Genomic DNA, 20,087 nt, shown 5'->3' with positions numbered 1-20,087 from the left:
ACTACAGACCAGTATCCCTGCTTCCATTCATGGCCAAGATTCTGGAGAAAGTAGTGTTCAGTCAAGTCCTGGACTTTCTTACTCAAAACAATCTCATGGACAACAAGCAATCCGGCTTTAAGAAAGGCCACTCAACTGAGACTGCCCTGCTCTCGGTCGTGGAGGATCTCAGACAGGCTAAAGCAGACTCAAAATCATCAGTCCTCATCTTGCTGGACTTGTCAGCTGCTTTTGACACTGTCAATCACCAGATCCTGCTATCTACGCTCAAGTCACTGGGTGTTGCGGGTACTGTTATACAATGGTTCAGATCTTACCTCTCTGACAGGTCATTCAGGGTGTCTTGGAGGGGAGAGGTGTCCAACCTACAGCATCAAAACACTGGGGTACCTCAAGGGTCTCTTCTTCCGCCACTTCTCTTCTCCATCTACATGTCATCTCTAGGACCAGTCATCCAGAGACATGGATTCTCCTACCACTGCTATGCTGATGATACCCAGCTATACCTCTCTTTTCATCCTGATGATCCCTCGGTTCCAGCTCGCATCTCAGCCTGCCTGTTGGATATTTCACACTGGATGAAAGATCATCATCTTCAGCTGAACCTTGCAAAAACGGAAATGCTTGTAGTTTCTGCCAACCCGACTCTACACCATAACTTTTCAATCCAGATGGATGGGGCAACCATTACTGCATCCAAAATGGTGAAAAGCCTTGGAGTAACGATTGATGACCAACTAAACTTCTCTGACCACATTTCTAGCTTCCAGCTAACTCTATCAAGCCTCTTCAGCTGCTCCAGAACGCAGCAGCACGAGTGGTCTTTAAAGAACCTAAACGAGCACATGTCACTCCGCTGCTAGTCCGTTTGCAATGGCTGCCAGTTGCTGCTCGCATCAAATTCAAAGCTCTGATGTTTGCCTACAAAGTGACTTCTGGCCTTGCTCCTTATCTGCTCTCACTTCTGCAGATCTATGTGCCCTCCAGAAACTTGCGTTCTGTGAATGAACGTCGCCTCGTGGTTCCATCCCAAAGAGGGAAGAAATCACTTTTGCGAACGCTCACGCTCAATCTGCCCAGTTGGTGGAATGAACTCCCTAACTGCATCAGAACAGCAGAGTCACTCGCTATTTTCAAGAAACGACTAAAAACTAAACTATTTAGTCTCCACTTCACTTCCTAATCTGCAATTGCCTCTCTGGATATCACACTAACTGTACCCAAAAAAAAAAAAAAAAAAAAAGTACTAATACTTTCCTTCTTAGACTTTACAGACCTGAAACTTGCCTAGAGCATTTATTCATTGTTGCTCTTATAGTTGTGTAAGTTGCTTCCTTGTCCTCATTTGTAAGTCGCTTTGGATAAAAGTGTCTGCTAAATGACTAAATGTAAATGAATCGGACCCGGAGGCACCGAAGGGCAGCCAAGCTTGGGCCGATTACTACTTGCTATCTGGGTAGCGCCACTTCAGCCAACGTTTTGTAGTTAGGTAACATTTATCCTAAGGAAGTGATTAGAAGTTTGCTGGATTTTCTGAATGTGGGATTTTCCGGTCTTGTAAGCACTCATTTCACTGGGAAAAAATACTGCAGCACTCGCTACTTTAGTACCAGGGGCACTGCTTAACCCCTCTGCGTTCTGTAGTGCATGGTGCTCACAACGCATTCCAAACCACCTGACCTCCCTGTTGCAGCTTGGTTGGCCTGTACCAACAGCGGATTTTTGTCTGTTTGTTCTTCATCATCCACTGCATCACTTTTTCTTTTTTTACCTTTATTATTAATTTCACAACTATTTGGCCGTTTAAAGCTCAGCTGCTGTGTCAAAACAAGGGCATTCGGCATCACTTGGACAGGAGTGGGAATTATAATTAGCTACAAATTACAATAGCTCACCCTCAGCATCAACGCAGGGACAACATGCAAACTCCACACAAATACAGCAACTGACCCAGCTGACTCTTGAACCAGCAGACTTTTTGCTGTGAGGCGACAGCACTGCCTACTGCACCACTGTGTCACCACACACACACACACACACACACACACACACACACACACACAAAGATAAAGTCTGAATTATTAGGCCCCCTGTTTATTTTTTTCCACAATTTCTGTTTAACGGAGAGATTTTATCAACACATTTCTAAATGCAATAATTTTAATAACTAATTTCTAATAACTGTTTTTTTTAATCTGTGCCATGATGACAGTAAATAATATTAGATTAAATATTTTTCAAGACACTTCTATACAGCTTAAAGTAATATGTAAAGGCTTAATCAGGTTAATTAGGTTAACTAGGCAGGTTAGGGTAATTTGGTAAGTTATTGTATAACGATGGTTTGTTCTGTAGACTTTCGGGAAAAAATATAGCTTAAAGGGGCTAATAATTTTTACCTTAAAATAGGTTTTAAAAAATTAAAAACTGCTTTTATTTTAGGCAAACTAAAACAAATAAGACTTTCTCCAGAAGAAAAAAATATTATTAGACATACTGTGAATAATTCCAGAATCTGTTAAAGAGCACCTATGGTGAAAAATCTACTTATCAAGCTGTTTGGAAAGTCATGTGTGTAAGTAGTGTATAGACCGTCATATTGGGGTGATATAAACACACACAGTCCTTTTTTTCAATTTAACATCATAAAAACTGTGGACCAATTGGAGCGGTTTTCAGACCGACCGCATCTTTACGTAGGAGAGCGCCCCTTTGGGCTCAAAACAAGATCAATATTCTTCACATTATCGCTCTGATCGGAATTATTGCTTGTACCTTTTGCATGGCACAACGCCGTGCATTTTAGAGTTCTGGGCATGGGTTTCTGTAGGGGTACACGCGGCTGAGCTTCGGGTTGGCGGCAGCGGCGCCGTTGTGTATCTTTTCCTTTTCCATGGACCTCCAAATCACCCTCTTGCATACTGAAAAAAAAATAAATAAATTTAAGTTAAACCTTTTCAAAAACTTTGAATAGTCAAAAGGCATACAGCCCTTAAATATGGAATCAGATTAGTCTTAAAAGAATATCACGCAAAAGACACGATGTACACATGCGTAGACAAATTCATGCGCATAAAACCAAATTCACGTGCGTAAAATATGTATATATATTCACAAAAAATTTTCACGTGCACAAAATAAAAATACATTTTCATAAAATACGTTTCACAAATGCAAAACCCATTTGCAAATGTATAAGAGTGTACAAAAAGTTTTGAATGTTTAAAACTTGCAAATTCATCCGGAATGAAAACGTGCAAATCCTCTTTCACGTACTCCCCCTGGATACATGTGTGTATTTTTGAGACTTTCCTGGCAGAGGCAGGGCGACTCGTACCTTTCAGCCAATAGGATGAGAGCTGTAGTCAATGACACCAACTTTGCGCTTCATCTGCGCAGACTGTTTCTCTCCAGCATGGCGAACGGAGAAAGCAGCAGTCACACTTTTTTTCATTTATTTAATTATTTGACCATAGCCTCACTCTTTTAAATCCATTATTTTGCCGCATCTCCGCTCTTCTTATTTATTGTCTCGCAGCCTCATGAGCAGAATGTAGTTTGCAGAATGAATTATCATTCCGGCAATTCTAACACAGTAGTGCCATTGTGGTATAGGAGTCAGCACGTTGCGCTATTAAGCTGCCGACTCGTGTTCGATCCTCACCTGAGTTGAACTTTTTTTTTTTTTCATTTTTATTGTTAAGACATATAAAACTGTAAGGTTGTTGAACATTTAAAGTTCTAAAGCAGCTGTTTTCTTTAAAAAGACTTGACAGTGTTCAGAAACTGAATTGCAAATGATCTTATTTTAATATAGTCAGTCGTGAACTGAGGTGGGCCGGTCAAAGGCTTGAAACTGAAAAGGAGTCCCACTCCGGCCCTGACTATATCCAATGAATAAGCAAGCTGCTGTTGTGCTTTAGTAATGTATATGTATGTGTTTATACAGTTGAAGTCAGAATTTTTAGCCCCCTGAATTTTTAGACCACTTGTTGATTCATTCATTCATTTTCTTGTCGGCTTAGTCATTTCGCCACAGCGGAACTTATCCAACTTATCCAGCCAGTTTTTACGCAGCGAATGCCTTTCCAGCCGCAACCCATTTCTGGGAATCATCCACACACACACTCATACACTACGGACAATTTAGCCAACCCAATTTACCTGTGCCGCATGTCTTTGGACTGTGGGGGAAACCGGAGCACCCGGAGGAAACCCAAGCGAAGGCTGGGAGAACATGCAAACTCCACACAGAAATGACAACTGAGCCGAGGTTCGAACCAGCAACCACAGTGACCACTGCCTTGCCCCGCTTGTTTATATTTTCCCCACTTTCTGTTTAACGGAGAAAATATATATTTTTTTAACACATTTCTAAACATAATAGTTTTAATAGCTGATTTCTAATAACTGATTTATTTTATCTTTGTAATGATGACAGTACATAATATTTTATATTTTTATATTTAAGACACTTCTATACAGCTTCTGACATTTAAAGGCTTAACTAGGTTAATTAGGTTAACTAGGCAAGTTAGGGTAATTAGGCAAGTTATTGTATAACGAGGGTTTGTTCTGTAGATCATCGAGAAAAAAAAAATAGCTTAAAGGGGCTAATAATTTTGTCCCTAAAATAGTTTTTAAAAAATTGAAAAACTGCTCTTATTCAAGGCGAAATAAAACAAATAAGACTTTCTCCAGAAGATAAAATATTATCAGACATACTGTGAAAATTTCCCTGATGTGTTAAACATTATTTTGAAACTATTTTAAAAAGAAGAAAAACATTTGAAGGGGGCTAATACTTCTGACTTCAACTGTGTATATTCATAAATATTGATTCATTTTCTTTTCAGCTTAGTCCCTTTATCAATCTGGGGTCGCTACAGTGAATTGAATTGCCAACTTATCCAACATATGTTTCACGCAGCGGATGTTCTTCCAGCTGCAACCCATCACTGGTAAACACACACTCATACACTACGGTCAATTTCAGCATACCCAATTCACCTGTACCACATGTCTTTGGACTTGTGGAGGAAACCAGAGCACCCAGAGAAAACCCACGCAGACACGTGGAGAACATGCAAACTCCACACAGATATGCCATCTGACCCAGCCGAGGCTCAAACCAGCAACCTTCTTGCTGTAAGGAGAACATACTACCCACTGCGCCACCACATCACCCGCCATTTAAAATGTTTAGTCCCACTTTATATTTACAATTGCTTATACCTGTGAATTTACATCGTAACTGGATGTATAAGTAGTATGTAAATACAGTGTATGTACATACTGGTACATAGTATTTACTTAATGTAATACTGGTGTAACTACACACATGTAACAACCCACTGAATTATATGTTTAAGTTCAAATGTGACCGGCTTTGTTCTGGTCTATTGAAAAATCTATTAGTTTCTTAAAATAGCAACGCACCAGCAATGCGCCTCAGCACGCCTTTGTTTTTAGACCAGAACGCCTATGGGCACACATATAAGTGTAAATGCATTTTCTAATTAAACAGCGTGGCGCAAAATGTCAAAACGACTCTTGCGCCAAGCTGAAACTAGCAAATGAGGCTACGTTCACACTGCAGGCAAAATATTTTACAAAATATTTGAGCGACATGCATCATCATTCTGTGCTGCAAACATCATCTACCCCTCAACAGCACAGTAGAAGGGCACACAGGGTGATTACAGTACCACAGAAAGTTGGTTGTTCATGTTAAAAACGATTTTGAAGGCATAACTGGTGCTTGTTATGCAAGGGCAGGTGCTCGCCTAATAATATATAATAATAATAATATAAGCATGATCTGACAACTTGCTTACTCATGCAGAACACACGTGTGCATAATTAGACATTTTGCGTTCTCCGTAATGAACTTTTGCGCTTGCGAGTCACGTTTAGGTCCATGATCTGTTCACACTGCAAATCTGATATTGGCCACATTTATAAGAGCAGTATGAACAGCCATGCAAAAAAATCAAATCTGAGAAAAAAATCAGATTTGAGCACTAAGCCTCGCAGTGTGAACGCAGCCTAACAATCGCGTCGCGCCTTGCGCCACATTGCGCTGGATGTATGATAGGGACCAATCTTTCCAAGTTTGAGAGAGCACTTTTGAGATCTTCACTTGATGTGGATAACCTGAAGTTTGTGTGTCGCCAGCAGCTGAATCTCCTGAAAGCACTCTCAAAGCATGTGGAAAATTCCCAGGAAATAATTCAAGCTTAGCAGCAAGTGTTTGAATTAGCACAACAACCACGGTTGAAGCAGTGAAGCCGAGCAGTGATGGATTCAACTGGCCTGAGAGGTCGTCCAAAGTTTGCTATTGGAAGAGAAGTATTGAAGAAGGTATTGCTGCAGACAAACCTTCCTGTGCCCTGTGTTGCAAAAATAATAGGCATTTCTACTAGAACGGTCTTCAGAAGGATGAGTGAGTTTGACCTTTCTGTCTCAGGGCTGTAAAGCAGCATTACTGATGAGGAGTTGGATAATGCTGTAAAAGCCATTAAAGATTACATGCCTGCTGCTGGCTACAAAATGGTCAGAGACAGGCTGTTGTCTTTAGGGTTTCATGTGCAGTGGCAGAGGATAGCTGCCTCTATATACATAGTTGATTCAGTGGGAATCCTGTCTAGACTGGCTAGATTGGGATGTGTTGTAAAAAAGAACATACTCTGTTCCAGGCCCCCTGTCTCTTGTGCATGTAGACACCAATCACAAATTGACAAGGTAAGTTTTTTTTTTAAGTTTTATATTTTTTTCTAACAATAGAAAAGTATTTAAAAGTCTTTGATTATAAATTTAGTCAACAAAATTACAATAACAGCACTCTTGACTCACAGCAAGAAGGTCGCTGGTTCGAGCCTCGGCTTGGTCAGTTGGCGTTTCTGTGATGAGTTTGCATGTATTACATGGGTTTCCCCCGGGTGCTCCAGTTTCCCCCAAGTCCAAAGACATGCGGTACAGGTGAATTGAGTAAGCTAAGTTGTCCATAGTGTATATGTGTATGAGTGTTTCCCAGTGATGGGTTTTAGCTGGAAGGGTATCCCCTACATCTTTATTAATCTGGCGACCCCAGATTAATAAAGGGACTAAGCCGAAAATAAAATGAACGATTGAAAATGAAAACAACTTTTTAAAAATTCAAAACATTTGTATTGCTATTTTTTTTCTATCTTGGAAATAGATAGAACAATGTGATATTTGGTGGTGTGGATGGTTATTCCAGGAAGGTATGTTTTCACTTATTTTCTGTTTTTTCTTTTTAAGATGTCATCTGGTATCAGACCTATCTCCATTAAAAATTCACTATGAAAAACATCCTGTATGTATTCCTACCAATGTGTACTTATTGTTTTTATTTTTTGTATTTGCAGATTATGTACTTGAATGCAGCAAACAACAACCTGTCATTAAAGGGCCATGACACCCCCCTCTTTCGGTTAAAGTCTACTTCAGAATTTTTTCAAAAGATGCATGATTAATGGGCGTGGAGCTCCGCGAGCATCGGGCAGGAGTGGGCGTGGCCAGCAGGGGAGAAGGGGAGCGAATAACTGCTGTTGTCAGTTAGCTCACAAAATGAGACACAAAGAGGAGACGCATGAGTTTATAGTTTACAAAGTTAAAATGCAAAGAAATGAACAGTGATTTATTGCCCTGCTACATTTGTTATTCGTAATTTCATATACAGACAACCACAATTTATATCATTATAAAGATGTGTGTTCATGTAAACAGTATAAATGAGGACTTCTCCCTCAATCCCCGTATCCAGCAGACTCAGTGCAGCAGGTCTCCTGACCCGTCTATTTTAACCATTAACCCTGCTGGTAATCTGGAGGATTTAGGCAAACACAGCAGCACGGCGATGTGTCTGAATATGAACGAACTCCTGATAAGCGTCCGCCATTCTCTAATTCTCGTGCTGCTCTCCCGACAAAAATGCTAGCAGCACGCACACAGCTTTGCTGTATGATCGGCCCTGACAAGATCGCGGGGGAAAACATGCAACAAACCCTGTGGATGATGGAGGCAATCGCACATGAGCCTTCATGAACGGCTAAATACTGTGCCGTGGTTTCCGTGTCTCTCAGCTCAGGCTTGACACTGGCAGGTCTGGCAGGTCTCATGAATAATTAAGCAGCCGGCTCTTCTCATAGGATAAGAAAACTCCACTATGAATAATAATGAGAAACCGACGCGTCATCATTGCACTTGCAGTTCTGCGCTACGTCGCCGATTTTGATCCTGCCCCAAAAATCATTTTAAACCTGGAAGCTGAAATTAGCTGACAAAAGCTCAAAATTACCCAGTTTTCCCCACAATTAAAGCTGACAGGTGCTAACATTGTCTTAACTGATGCTCAACAAACACAAATCTGTTAATATAAAAAAAAGTTCTCCGGGGTGTCCTGAACCTTTAACAGCATTTCACTTTTTAACAGAAGCAGTTCAACAATTTGGCTTACTGTCAAGGTGTGCATAGTTGTATAAATACAAACAAAACAGCTTTTTTATATTTAATATTCTTCTCACATAAGGGTAAGGGGAGACCATGGACTGAAAAAACGTGAATATTGCCAGGATCATGTTTTCTTCAAGGGACACTGACCGAGGAAGTTTCATAGCTGGTAAAAGTGTCCATAATAAAAGGTAAAAGTACAATTGTCTAAATTATATAAATTTTTTTTTTGTAATCGCTTCTCACTTAAACTTCATAGTAAAAATTATACTTTGACCAAACAAGAGTTCTAAATAATTTAAATAAGCAAGTACTTAGAACCTAATGACAAATGTTTTTAGTATGTTATATATAGTTGCATATAGTTTTATTTTTATTTTTTGGATCAGTACATCAGTAGCAGCTTAAAAACTATTTTAATATATAATTGATAAATCGAGATGTCGAGATGTGCTAGCGTGTAAGGGGGAAACAGGTCGAACTTAATGACACATTTGATGGCTCATGCTGAAAGACAGAGGAATGCACTGTCTTTGACAGCTCGCGACTTCATGTCACATTCTAAATACAATTACATGGACATCAATACTCTGATTGTAATATTATTAAGATAATACTCTAATAATCTTAATGGTAATTAACATGGTATTAGTCTGCCATGTAAGCAGTGATTTTGTCTACCTTAAAAGACCATCAAGTCACGAAATGCGAAGGTTTTTCTTTCTGTTCGCCATGTGGCATCAAACTCCATTAAAACAGAAGTGGAAAGTTCAAAATGAAACACCCGAAATTGCATGAAACTCTGGAGTAAACTCTGGAGAGCCTGGTGATGCGACATTAATTGTTTTATACTGAAACTTGCCTTCAAAAAGTGCTTCCTTGGTCTTATCTATATTTTTTTGCATGTTAAACACACGTCGACCACAACAGGAAAAAAAATCTGCAACTGCTTTAATTTTTTTAACGCGTTATTTCAAATTAATCACATGCGTTAACGCACTAATTTTGACAGCACTAGCATATATATATATATATATATATATATATATATATATATATATATATGCTAGTGCTGTCAAAATTAGTGCGTTAACGCATGTGATTAATTTGAAATAACGCGTTATATATATATATATATATATATATATATATATATAAATATATACACAGTTGAAGTCAGAATTATTAGCCTCCCTGAATTATTAGCTCGCCAGTTAATTTTTTCCCCCAATTTCTGTTTAATCGAGAGATTTTTTTAAACACATTTGTAAACATAATAATTTCAATAATGTTGGTTACGTATGTAAACTTGGTTCTATGACTGGCAGAAGATCGAGCAAGCCTCTATGGAACCTCTGTGCGCTGACAACGCTGCTACATAGACCTTTAAGGTAGAGTACGAATGAACCATCCTCAGTAAACTCTGCAAAAACTTGAGTATGTCAGGTATGGAACAATTCTGGGGCCATATTTGATTTTCCTTGCACCATTAAGAGAAAAGTTTCCATCTATTCTGATATGACGCTCTGGTGGATGGTGCGCAAGCGATCATAACAGTGTCGCTGACCCCCTGTGGACAGACCAGTAGGCTGGCGTCGCCCCCAGTGGCCATACACAAAATTACAGTGTTTGAGATTGGTCGTGGTGAAACGTACACTCTAGCTGTGTCAGTAGATCGGATCTGGCTGGCAACAGAGCTGGCAGACCCGTTAAAAGATTGTGTAGGAGATGAAACCATGGTCTGTTTGGCCAGTGAGGGGCTATTAGTAACAGCGGTTGGTTTGTCGCCCAAATGCGACCCAGAACTAACCAAGTTATTGGAAACGGAGGGAAAGCGTAAAGGAGACCGCTCGGCAGGCTGTAGGCCATTGCATCCTGACCCAGCGAGCCCGCTGAGAACCATTCCGGACACTGTACTGACTGACTGTTCGCGAACAGGTCTATCTTCGCCCTCCCATATGTGTTCCAAATTAGTTGAATTGTTTGGGGATGGAGGTGGCACTTCCTTGGCACAGGTATGTTCCACAATAGTGCATCTGCCACCATATTTACATGACCGGGAATATGTATTGCTCTCAAGGAAGATAGATGGACATCTACCCATAGCCACAGATCGTGTACAGCGCGGAGGAGCTTCAGCGATTTCGTGCCGCCTTGGTGATTTTATGTTGAATACAACCGACACATCGTCTGACCTAATTAACAATTCTAACTGTTTCGTGAAATGTTTCAGGGTTAGCTTTTAGCTCTAAGTAATTTATAAGTTAGGAGCGGAGATTCATACTCGTTCCCTCTGTAATGAACCTTATTGACATTTATGCCCTTCAGAGAAACACCACACACAATGTACGGTACAAAAGAGAAATGCTTTATTTATTTTAAGAACAGGAGCGAATAAGATGCGGGTACTGGGCGAGAGATATAGGTCAAAGGCTACGTGCGATTTTCACGCCCACTTCTTTACACACGGTGAGTTAAACACATTACTGCAACAGTGTTTCAAATAGCACCCCACACCTCAATCTACACTGCACACAAAATTAAGACGCATCCCCTATAATCATATATCCTCCCGCACCCGCCTCCCGTACTAATACTTTTCACGCCTACAACACATCCCACTCTACATTAACAGACAAACACAAATAAAGGTTTAAAAAGACTTCCCTTCACACCACCTTCTAGACCCAGCCAAGGAGGAAGGCACCAGCGTTATCACACAGAGCAGAACAGGGCGCCCTTCTCGGTATAGGTTTCGTACGTCCGCAGCTTGGAGTCGTGGCCAGGATACTCAATCAGTTCATTCATAAAAGAAGGAGAAGGCGGGGCTAGACTCCATAATTTGCTCCCAACACCTGACTGCATCAGGATCGAGGCTTAACCCAAGGTAGTGGTCAGCTAAACATTTAATATCCCCCCTAACTCGACTATCTCACATAGAAAGCCCTATCTAGCTACCTATCTTCATCTCCGGAGGGCATATTGCCCCCGAGAGACAGCCCAGCGAAACCCACAACTCACCACCTCGGAGCTTGCGTTTCTTTCCCGCACGCCTCTTTTAAAGAGTCTCATCAGATGCGGTCGACAGGTGAATCCACTCATGTAAGTCACATGGTCCTCGATCTCACTATTCCACACCTCTCACACCAATCTGCCTCCATACACCCCCCCAGCGTTGTAGGCTGGCATCGGTGGTTAAAATTTCTCTTTTTGCCGGCGGGGGTACATAGCAACACCCCCCGTTAGAAATCCCACATTGCGCCATGGTTTTATTGTTTAGTGCCATGCTACCCTTGTCACTCCTACTGAGGTGAATATTTTTATGAAGATTTATGACTGACAGGTGTCACCCATCATTGAAAGGGTCTCAGGAAAGGCATGCCCAATCTGATGACAGGGGTTGCTGCAGCTAGCATACCTGCTAATTTTAGTAACGTCATATATTTGACATGTTTGCCCAGTTTTATATGGGCTGACAGCTGTAATATTTTTTGATTGCTGGAATTGAATAGTTTGCGCTGGAATTAGCTGACATTTGGACTGGTTGAATGTAAACCCGAGATTCATCATATGCACCCAGAGCTGCTGCAGATTTCTTGATAACTTTTTTGGACTCTGCGCACAAATGCCAATCGTCAATGAACGAAAGGATACACATTCCACTGTGTGGTAAGGTAGCTAGTGTGGCCTGTATCAACTTTGTGAACACCCTTGGATAACTCTTCCCTTTGAAATGGAATCTTAGATGACGACGATGATGAAGCGCGATTGGAATGTGGAAATATGCGTCTTTTAAGTCCACCTTCACCATCCAATCTTGAGGCTCGATTGTACGCAGGACATTGATTAACCGAAGCATACGAAACAGTAGGAATTTAAATATTTTGTTCAGATTCCTTAAGTCTAGGATAGGGCGAAAGCCCCCTCTTTTTTTGAGGTTAGGAAGAAGATGGAAAAAAAACCCTGTGCTGCAGCTGGTAGTTTCATTTCTCTATTGCGTTTTCTTGCGAGTAATGTTTGAATTTCTTTGACTAGAATGTTGCATCAGAAGCCACCATATTTCTTAAGCTGTATGGTCTGTTTGCGGTTATATAAGGTCAAGATTTTTGGACCTTATAGAACCTTTTCTGCGGTAGTGTTGGTGGTTCATGCACGGTATGTTGGTGGTGCACGGGAAATGCACCCCGGCGGGAAGACCAGTGCTGATAGCCAGGTGCCTTAAACTCAACCTGCTGCTGACACCGTGCTTCTGAAGCTACGTGTCTAGGTTCCAGAGCCTCCTGTGCAGCTGGACCAAGTATCTGGCCTGGAACCAGAGGGAGCTGATGCAATGTGGTTCTGCAGGATTCTGCCAAGAGCGACTGAGCTACCCAAATCTGGCGCCGGGCTTGGACCAGCAATCCCATGGCTTTACCGCAGTGACCTGCTATCGAACCTACCGATCTCAGGGCTACATTAACCATGTCTATGAGGGAATCGTCTGTTGAGCTGACTGAAGCCCTGATTACCATTAACAGGTGTACCAGCATGTTGGCAGTCTTTCCTAAGCACCCAGTGGAGTTATATATTTTCCATATCAAATTATTTGAGCGTCTGCGCTCCATATTTGGACACTTCGGATCTTGTCTTAGCGCTTCGTCTTGCCGTACAATCAAAAACGCTACTGCTGGCTCTATGGGTGGCATTTGTCCCATCCCCATCGAGGCCTGATCTTCCTTTTTTGCATAGGTTGAAGTTTTGCCAGAAATTCCTGAATTTTCAAATATGCCTTTAGCTAGCTCATCCACTTTATGAGCTAATTCTTTTTTTCCTTTTCTTTTGGCAGAGGAGTGGAAACCAGCAGTGATAACTTCTGTCATACCCTACTCCCTACTCCCCTCCTTGATATTAGTTCCTGCTAGACGAGCACATTGTACTGCTAGGGGTAATACACTGCAATTAATACATGGAACTTCTAGAGTTTCCCTGAGATGGTCAATTCCCAGGCAGCTCGGACACTGATCATGCTCGTCACCTAGATCCATTTGCCCTTGGCAAGAGAAGCATAGTGCCGACATCCTGGTGATGGATGGTTTAAAAAACCACACTCACCCAACACACCTTTTGTTTCTTTAAAGAATACAGCTGGTGGAACTTCGTCCTGGTTAGCTGCACTGACACCGTTAGGTTCTGACATCTACACGAGAAGACGAAAGAGGAAGTAATGACATAACCTGAGGTATTTATAGACGGACACGTCATTAAGGTCACATGGGTAACAACTTTGTTATTAGATTCTCGACAAGGGGAAGGACAGGAAGGTATAAACTCTATAATGTGTGTCCACTCTGGTGGTCTTTAGCCAATTATTTTGTATTAATTTGTTTTTTTCTGACAAGTAAACAAACAAACATATAAATAAAAGAGCAGCAAACTTGACTGCACCTGCTTTGCTTGTCTGGCTTTTGCACAGTAATGTCCAAACTAATGTTTGGTCTATTTTCAAATCTAGAGATATTATTCATTCATTCATTTTCTTTTTGGCTAGTCCCTTTATCAGGGGTCGCCACAGCAGAATAACCGCAAGCAGCACGTTTTTTACGCAGAGGATGCACTTTCATCTGCAACCCATCTCTGGGAAAAGAGATACTATATAAAATTCAATACAAATATATCACTACATTGCACAAACCAAAACCTAATTAAAGCTGCAAAGCTGAAAAAAAATAACAATAATAATAACCTTTCTCCACAGGTCCTCGCATGTACAATATAGTTTAGTGAATACATGGCAGAACACAATGGACAAGATACCTAACAGAAAAAACAACAATGCAGAAAACAAATAGTAACAATTTATAATTAGGTTGTATGAACAAAAAAATGAACACTACATTTATTAGAGTATTTATTCATATTTGTTAACATTAATGAAAGTAAAGTTGTTCATTTTTAGTTCATGCCAACTGAGTGCGTTAGCTAATGTTAACCAGCATTAATTTGGATTTTGATAATGCATTAGTAAATTAAACACATCTGAACTTGTCTGCCGGACACCGGTCCTCCATAACTGAGCTTGGTGATCTCCGATTTAAACATTTAAGCACTGCAATCATCAGCTTAACCATTGGATCCATCACTGTCAAAGATGAATTTACAGTATCCAATTCATCCCCCCAACTGTGGATATAAACACATATGAACGGTATAAGATTTAATTTGAGAAAAAAAAAGGAACATACGTGTAATGCAACATAAAGTTACTACTTACATTGCCACTAAAATTATCCATTTTTATGGAAGTTGATGGAACGTCAGTGCCAGGGTCTTTGGTGTTTCTGATGTGTTAATCATATAAAAATTAGGTATTTAAAAGAGTTTTGCACCGTTTTAGTAACCTAATCTGGAATGACGGAATTGAACAACCAACATCGACACTGGATTGATCCACTTATGGAAATGGGTGGCACTTCAGGGTCCTGAGACAAATTAAAGAGTAACTGTGAATTAAAAATAATTGACCAATATTTCATGAAATATGACTAATTTTAATAAATAAAAAAATTAAAATTTAAAAAAGATTAAGAAGTTTACCGATTCACAATCACTTTCATTAATTGCGCATGCTCGAGTGACGTCACTGGCGTCACTGTCTCCGTTCGGTCACACACTGTGTGTGCTTGAAGTTTGGACTTGCTATTTACTCGCAATTTAAATCTTAATCATAAAATTCTTCCTCATTCGTTAAGTATTTGTCTCTCCTACTTAGGGTGACCAAACCCTTAATACATTTATACAAACAAAACTGCTTTAAAAACGGTCTGTCGATCAAGCATCCGCCTGTTGTTTGTAGCTTTAGCCTGCTAGCGCCGCTGGTCAGCTAAAGCTACCGACCTCTTTTACCATACACTTTTGACTTACTGGCTTTGCTCTTTACCCCGTAAAATGTCGCTTCCGTCTCTGTCCTTGTTTGCAGGAGAAGCATCAATGGAGGCGTTGGAGCTGGAAGAAGTGGAGTCCCAGATCCGGGCACTGGTGGTGAGGCGGTCGCGGCTACGGGAACAACTTCTTGTGTTACCTAATGCTAAGGCCGTCTCATCACCTAAGGTACGTGGAAATTACAACCACATCATTCCCTCTACCTCAACCCCGCGTCCTTCTCTGTCCAGGCCCAGCGTACCCGGGGCGCGGCTCAGCCAGGCATCGTTCACGCCGACACCCGGCTACCACGGCGCCTGGGTGCAGCCGCGCAAGGTGCTTCCCAGATCCCGGGGCAGAACACAGTCTCCTCCTGTGTTCGAGATCTCCACGGAGAACCGCTTCTCCCCTCTCCACGAGTCGAGTCCCGATGTGGCCATCATCGGTGACTCGATCGTTCGTCACGTCCGTGCCGCCTCCTCAAAAGGTAATAAAGTACGTACTTTCTGCTTTCCTGATGCCCGTGTGAGAAATATTTCTACACAGATTCCAACCATCCTGGGCGCTGCCGAGAGCCCTGGTGCCGTTGTCCTCCACGTGGGGACAAACGACACCGGGCTCCGGCAGTCGGAGATCCTGAAGAAGGACTTCAGGAGCCTGATCGAGACGGTTCGACGCACTTCGCCCGCCACGCAGATCATCGTTTCTGGGCCACTTCCTACCTACCGCCGAGGAAATGAAAGGTTCAGTAGACTTTTAGCTCTGAATGAATGGCTAATAACATGGTGTAAAGAACAGAAATTGCTCTTTGCTAATAACTGGAATCTTTTCTGGGAGCGTCCTAGGCTCTTCCGTCCTGACGGCCTGCACCCCAGTCGAGCCGGAGTTGAACTCCTGTCGGACAACATCTCCAGACTACTTCGCACCATCTGACTAGCAGGTAAAAATTCACAAAATTCACATTATAGCCACCTAGACTCTTGTTCACCCCACTTAAACATCAGTAACGCATATCTGGCAAATCCTATAGAGACTGTGTCTGTTCCTCGTATTATTAGATTAAGAAATAAACGTACTGTGTGCTCCAGAAAAAATCTAGTAAGAATCAAACCAGAAAAACCAGTTGAAAGTGAAAATACAAATTTCGTAAAACTTGGTCTCCTAAACATCAGGTCACTTGCACCTAAAGCACTAATCATTAATGAAATAATAACAGAAAACAATCTTAATGCACTCTGTCTCACTGAAACCTGGCTGAAACAAAATGACTATATTAGCTTAAATGAAGCAACTCCTCCAAGATTCTTATATAAACATGAGGCTCGTCAAACTGGTCGTGGTGGTGGAGTTGCATCAATCTTTAGTGATTTCCTTAATATTAAACAGAGAAACGGACTTATGTTTAGCTCCTTTGAAGTATTATCGCTTAATGTTCAGCTTCCAGATACTATACAAAAACCTATGTTATCTCTCGCTTTAATCACCATATATAGACCCCCAGGACCCTATGTCAAATTTCTAAAAGAATTTTCTGATTTTATTTCTGACTTACTAGTCAAAACTGATAAAATGCTAATTGTAGGTGACTTTAACATCCACATTGATGACGCTAATGATACATTAGGGCTCGCGTTTATGGATTTAATACACTCACTTGGTTAAAGCAAAACGTTGTGGGTCCAACCCATCGCTTAAAGCATACATTAGATCTAATTCTGTCTTATGGAATCGAGGTTATTGACGTAGACATTATACCACAAAGTGATGATATTACAGATCACTACCTCTTACTATATAAGCTGTGTTTACCTGAAATCAGCAAACCCGCTCCAATACTCCGCCCTAGTAGAACTATTGTTCCGTCAACTAAAGATGAATTTATGAATAACTTACCTTATCTCTCTCTATTTCGTAATGCACCCGCAAACTCAAATGATCTTGATGTAGTAACCAGCAGTATGGATGCCATCTGTACTAGCACACTAAATACTGTGGCACCCATCAAATTAAAAAAGGCTAGAGAGATTAAAACTATACCATGGTATAATAGTCATACTCGTGCGCTCAAAACAGCAACCCGCGCCCTGGAACGTAAATGGAAAAAAACTAATTTAGAGGTCTTTAGAATTGCGTACAAAGACAGTATGTCCAGCTATAGGAGGGCTCTAAAATCTGCCAGGACCGAGCACCTGCGCAAACTGATAGAAAATAATCATAACAATCCTAGATTTTTATTTAACACCATCTCTAAATTAGCAAAAATTCGGTCATCCTTGGAACAAACTACTCCACCGCAAATTAGTAGTGATGACTTTATGAATTTTTTCAGTAATAAAATAGAAGGCCTTAGACAGAAAATAGGAGATGCCAAACTTTCTGCACCGGCTTATACGCCAAATCCTGTAAATATTTCACTAAATCATAATAATAACCTACACTGCTTCAAAATCATAGAACATGAAGAGTTAGTAAAAATTATAAATAGCTCTAAACCAGCTACGTGTATACTGGACTCAATTCCAACAAAATTACTGAAAGAGCTGCTACCTGCTATAGGAGAACCTCTTCTTAACATTATCAACTCTTCTTTATCTATAGGCCATGTTCCAAACTCTTACAAGCTAGCTGTTATTAAGCCTATTATTAAGAAACCGCAACTAGACACCAACAACTTAGCTAACTATAGGCCTATTTCAAATCTTCCATTTATGTCTAAAATACTAGAAAAAGTTGTTTCCACTCAATTATGCTCTTTTCTGCAGACGAACAATATTTTTGAAGTGTTTCAGTCAGGTTTCAGGGCTCACCACAGTACAGAAACCGCCTTAGTGAAAATAACCAATGATTTACTCTTAGCTGCTAACCGAGGATGCGTCTCGCTATTAGTTTTACTCGATCTTAGTGCGGCATTTGATACCATAGACCACAATATCCTCATAAATCGCTTAAAGTCTATAGGTGTCCAGGGACAGGCCTTACAATGGTTTAAGTCATACTTAACTGACCGCTACCAGTTTGTGAATCTTAATGGACAGCCTTCTCAAATCTGCCCAGTAAAGTATGGGGTGCCTCAAGGATCAGTTTTAGGCCCTTTACTGTTTACAATTTACATGCTACCTCTGGGAGACATTATTAGAAGACATGGGATCAGCTTTCACTGCTATGCAGATGATACTCAATTATATATTTCAACTAAACCTGACGAGACGTCTGAACTTTCTAAACTAACTGAGTGTATCAAAGACATCAAAGACTGGATGACCAACAATTTTCTTCTCTTAAACTCCGACAAAACAGAATTATTACTTATTGGGCCTAAATCTTGCACACAGCTGATCTCGCAACTCAATTTACAATTAGAGGGATACAAAGTTAGTTTTAGCTCTACTATAAAAGATCTGGGTGTCATATTAGACAGCAATCTAACTTTTAAAAACCATATATCCCATGTCACAAAAACTGCCTTCTTTCATCTGAGAAATATCGCTAAATTACAAAATATGCTATCCATCTCAGATGCAGAAAAGCTAGTCCATGCTTTTATGACTTCGAGACTGGATTACTGTAATGCTCTATTTGCTGGCTGCCCAGCATCCTCTATTAACAAACTTCAATTAGTACAAAATGCAGCAGCCAGAGTTCTGACCAGGTCTAGAAAATATGATCATATAACCCCAATTTTATCCTCCTTACACTGGCTGCCTGTTAAGTTTCCTATTGAATTTAAAATATTAATTCTCACCTATAAAGCTCTAAATAATCTAGCTCCTGTTTATCTAACCAACCTTCTGTCTCGCTACAAACCAACTCGCTCTTTAAGATCTCAAAATTCAGGGCTTCTGGTAGTACCTAGAATAGCAAAATCAAGTAAAGGAGGTCGAGCCTTCTCTTTCATGGCTCCTACACTCTGGAATAGCCTTCCTGATAACGTCCGAGGCTCAGACACACTCTCCCAGTTCAAAACTAGATTAAAGACCTATCTGTTTAGTAAAGCATACACTCAATGCATCACCTAGTGGGTTCCACACTGGCTTCTGCATCTTGCTTATATACACTATGAACAGCAGCTACGCTAATTATTCTCTTTATTCTCTATTTTCACCTGGGGATACTCATCCCGAGGTCCTCAGATTATGCGGAGTCACTGATTGGATCCTAGACCAGCGACGTGATGATCCCAAGGATTCCATATCCGGGACCAGGCCATATCCTGAGCTGCTGCTGCGCTGATGGTCGTGGGGAGTGGAGAACATGAGTCTGATTCCAGCGACGCTCCAGGGACAGACGAGTCTTTGCTGAGGCCATCTTCCAGCCTAAACCACGGCAAATGAAGTTCTGCACAAGACTTTTGGCCAGCGGAGAAATTAAAATGGTCGTGCCAAACTGAGCCTGGTTCTCTCAAGGTTTTTTTTCTTCATTCCCATCAGGTGAAGTTTTTTTTCCCTCTCCGCTGTCGCCACTGCCTCGCATGGTTCAGGATTGGTAGAGCTATGCATCGATGAATTGGCTCTTTAGTGTTTGAACTCTCAGTAATGATTAAATCACACTGAACTGAGCTAAACTGAACTGAACTTAAACACTAAAACCTGAACCACACTGTTCCAGTTACTGAACCACACTGTTCCAGTTACTATGACCATTTATGTGAAGCTGCTTTGACACAATCTACATTGTAAAAGCGCTATACAAATAAAGCTGAATTGAATTGAATTGAA

At 40.9% G+C, this 20,087-nt stretch overlaps 1 protein-coding gene, 1 long non-coding RNA gene and 1 pseudogene across 3 annotated transcripts in view; 2 read left to right on the top strand and 1 right to left on the bottom strand.

Annotated features, from left to right (window-relative positions):
- LOC147833898 (uncharacterized) overlaps positions 1–2,923 on the bottom strand; it is a 24,807-nt gene extending 21,884 nt beyond the window's left edge. The window contains exon 1 of the long non-coding RNA XR_015507213.1: positions 2,776–2,923. This is a non-coding gene — a long non-coding RNA (uncharacterized LOC147833898). The remainder of the gene's footprint in view (positions 1–2,775) is intronic.
- LOC147840787 (uncharacterized) overlaps positions 1–20,087 on the top strand; it is a 26,910-nt gene extending 6,823 nt beyond the window's left edge. Inside the window, exon 2 of the mRNA XM_087281206.1 lies at positions 15,431–20,087. Coding sequence (XP_087137332.1) covers positions 15,442–16,305 — 864 coding nt within the window. The 5' untranslated portion in view covers positions 15,431–15,441 and the 3' untranslated portion in view covers positions 16,306–20,087. The remainder of the gene's footprint in view (positions 1–15,430) is intronic.
- Positions 6,091–9,111, top strand: LOC147833897 (uncharacterized; annotated as a pseudogene). Its single transcript, XR_015506987.1, has 3 exons — positions 6,091–6,744; positions 7,202–7,247; positions 7,392–9,111. The product of XR_015506987.1 is annotated as an uncharacterized LOC147833897 (transcript).

The sequence above is a fragment of the Danio rerio genome, chromosome 14 (assembly GCF_052040795.2).
Source record: "Danio rerio strain M-AB ecotype USA chromosome 14, GRCz13ab, whole genome shotgun sequence".
In the NCBI taxonomy this organism is placed as follows: Eukaryota; Metazoa; Chordata; class Actinopteri; order Cypriniformes; family Danionidae; genus Danio; species Danio rerio.
Note: the sequence above shows the minus strand (reverse complement) of the source record. Positions and strands in the feature narration are given on the sequence as shown.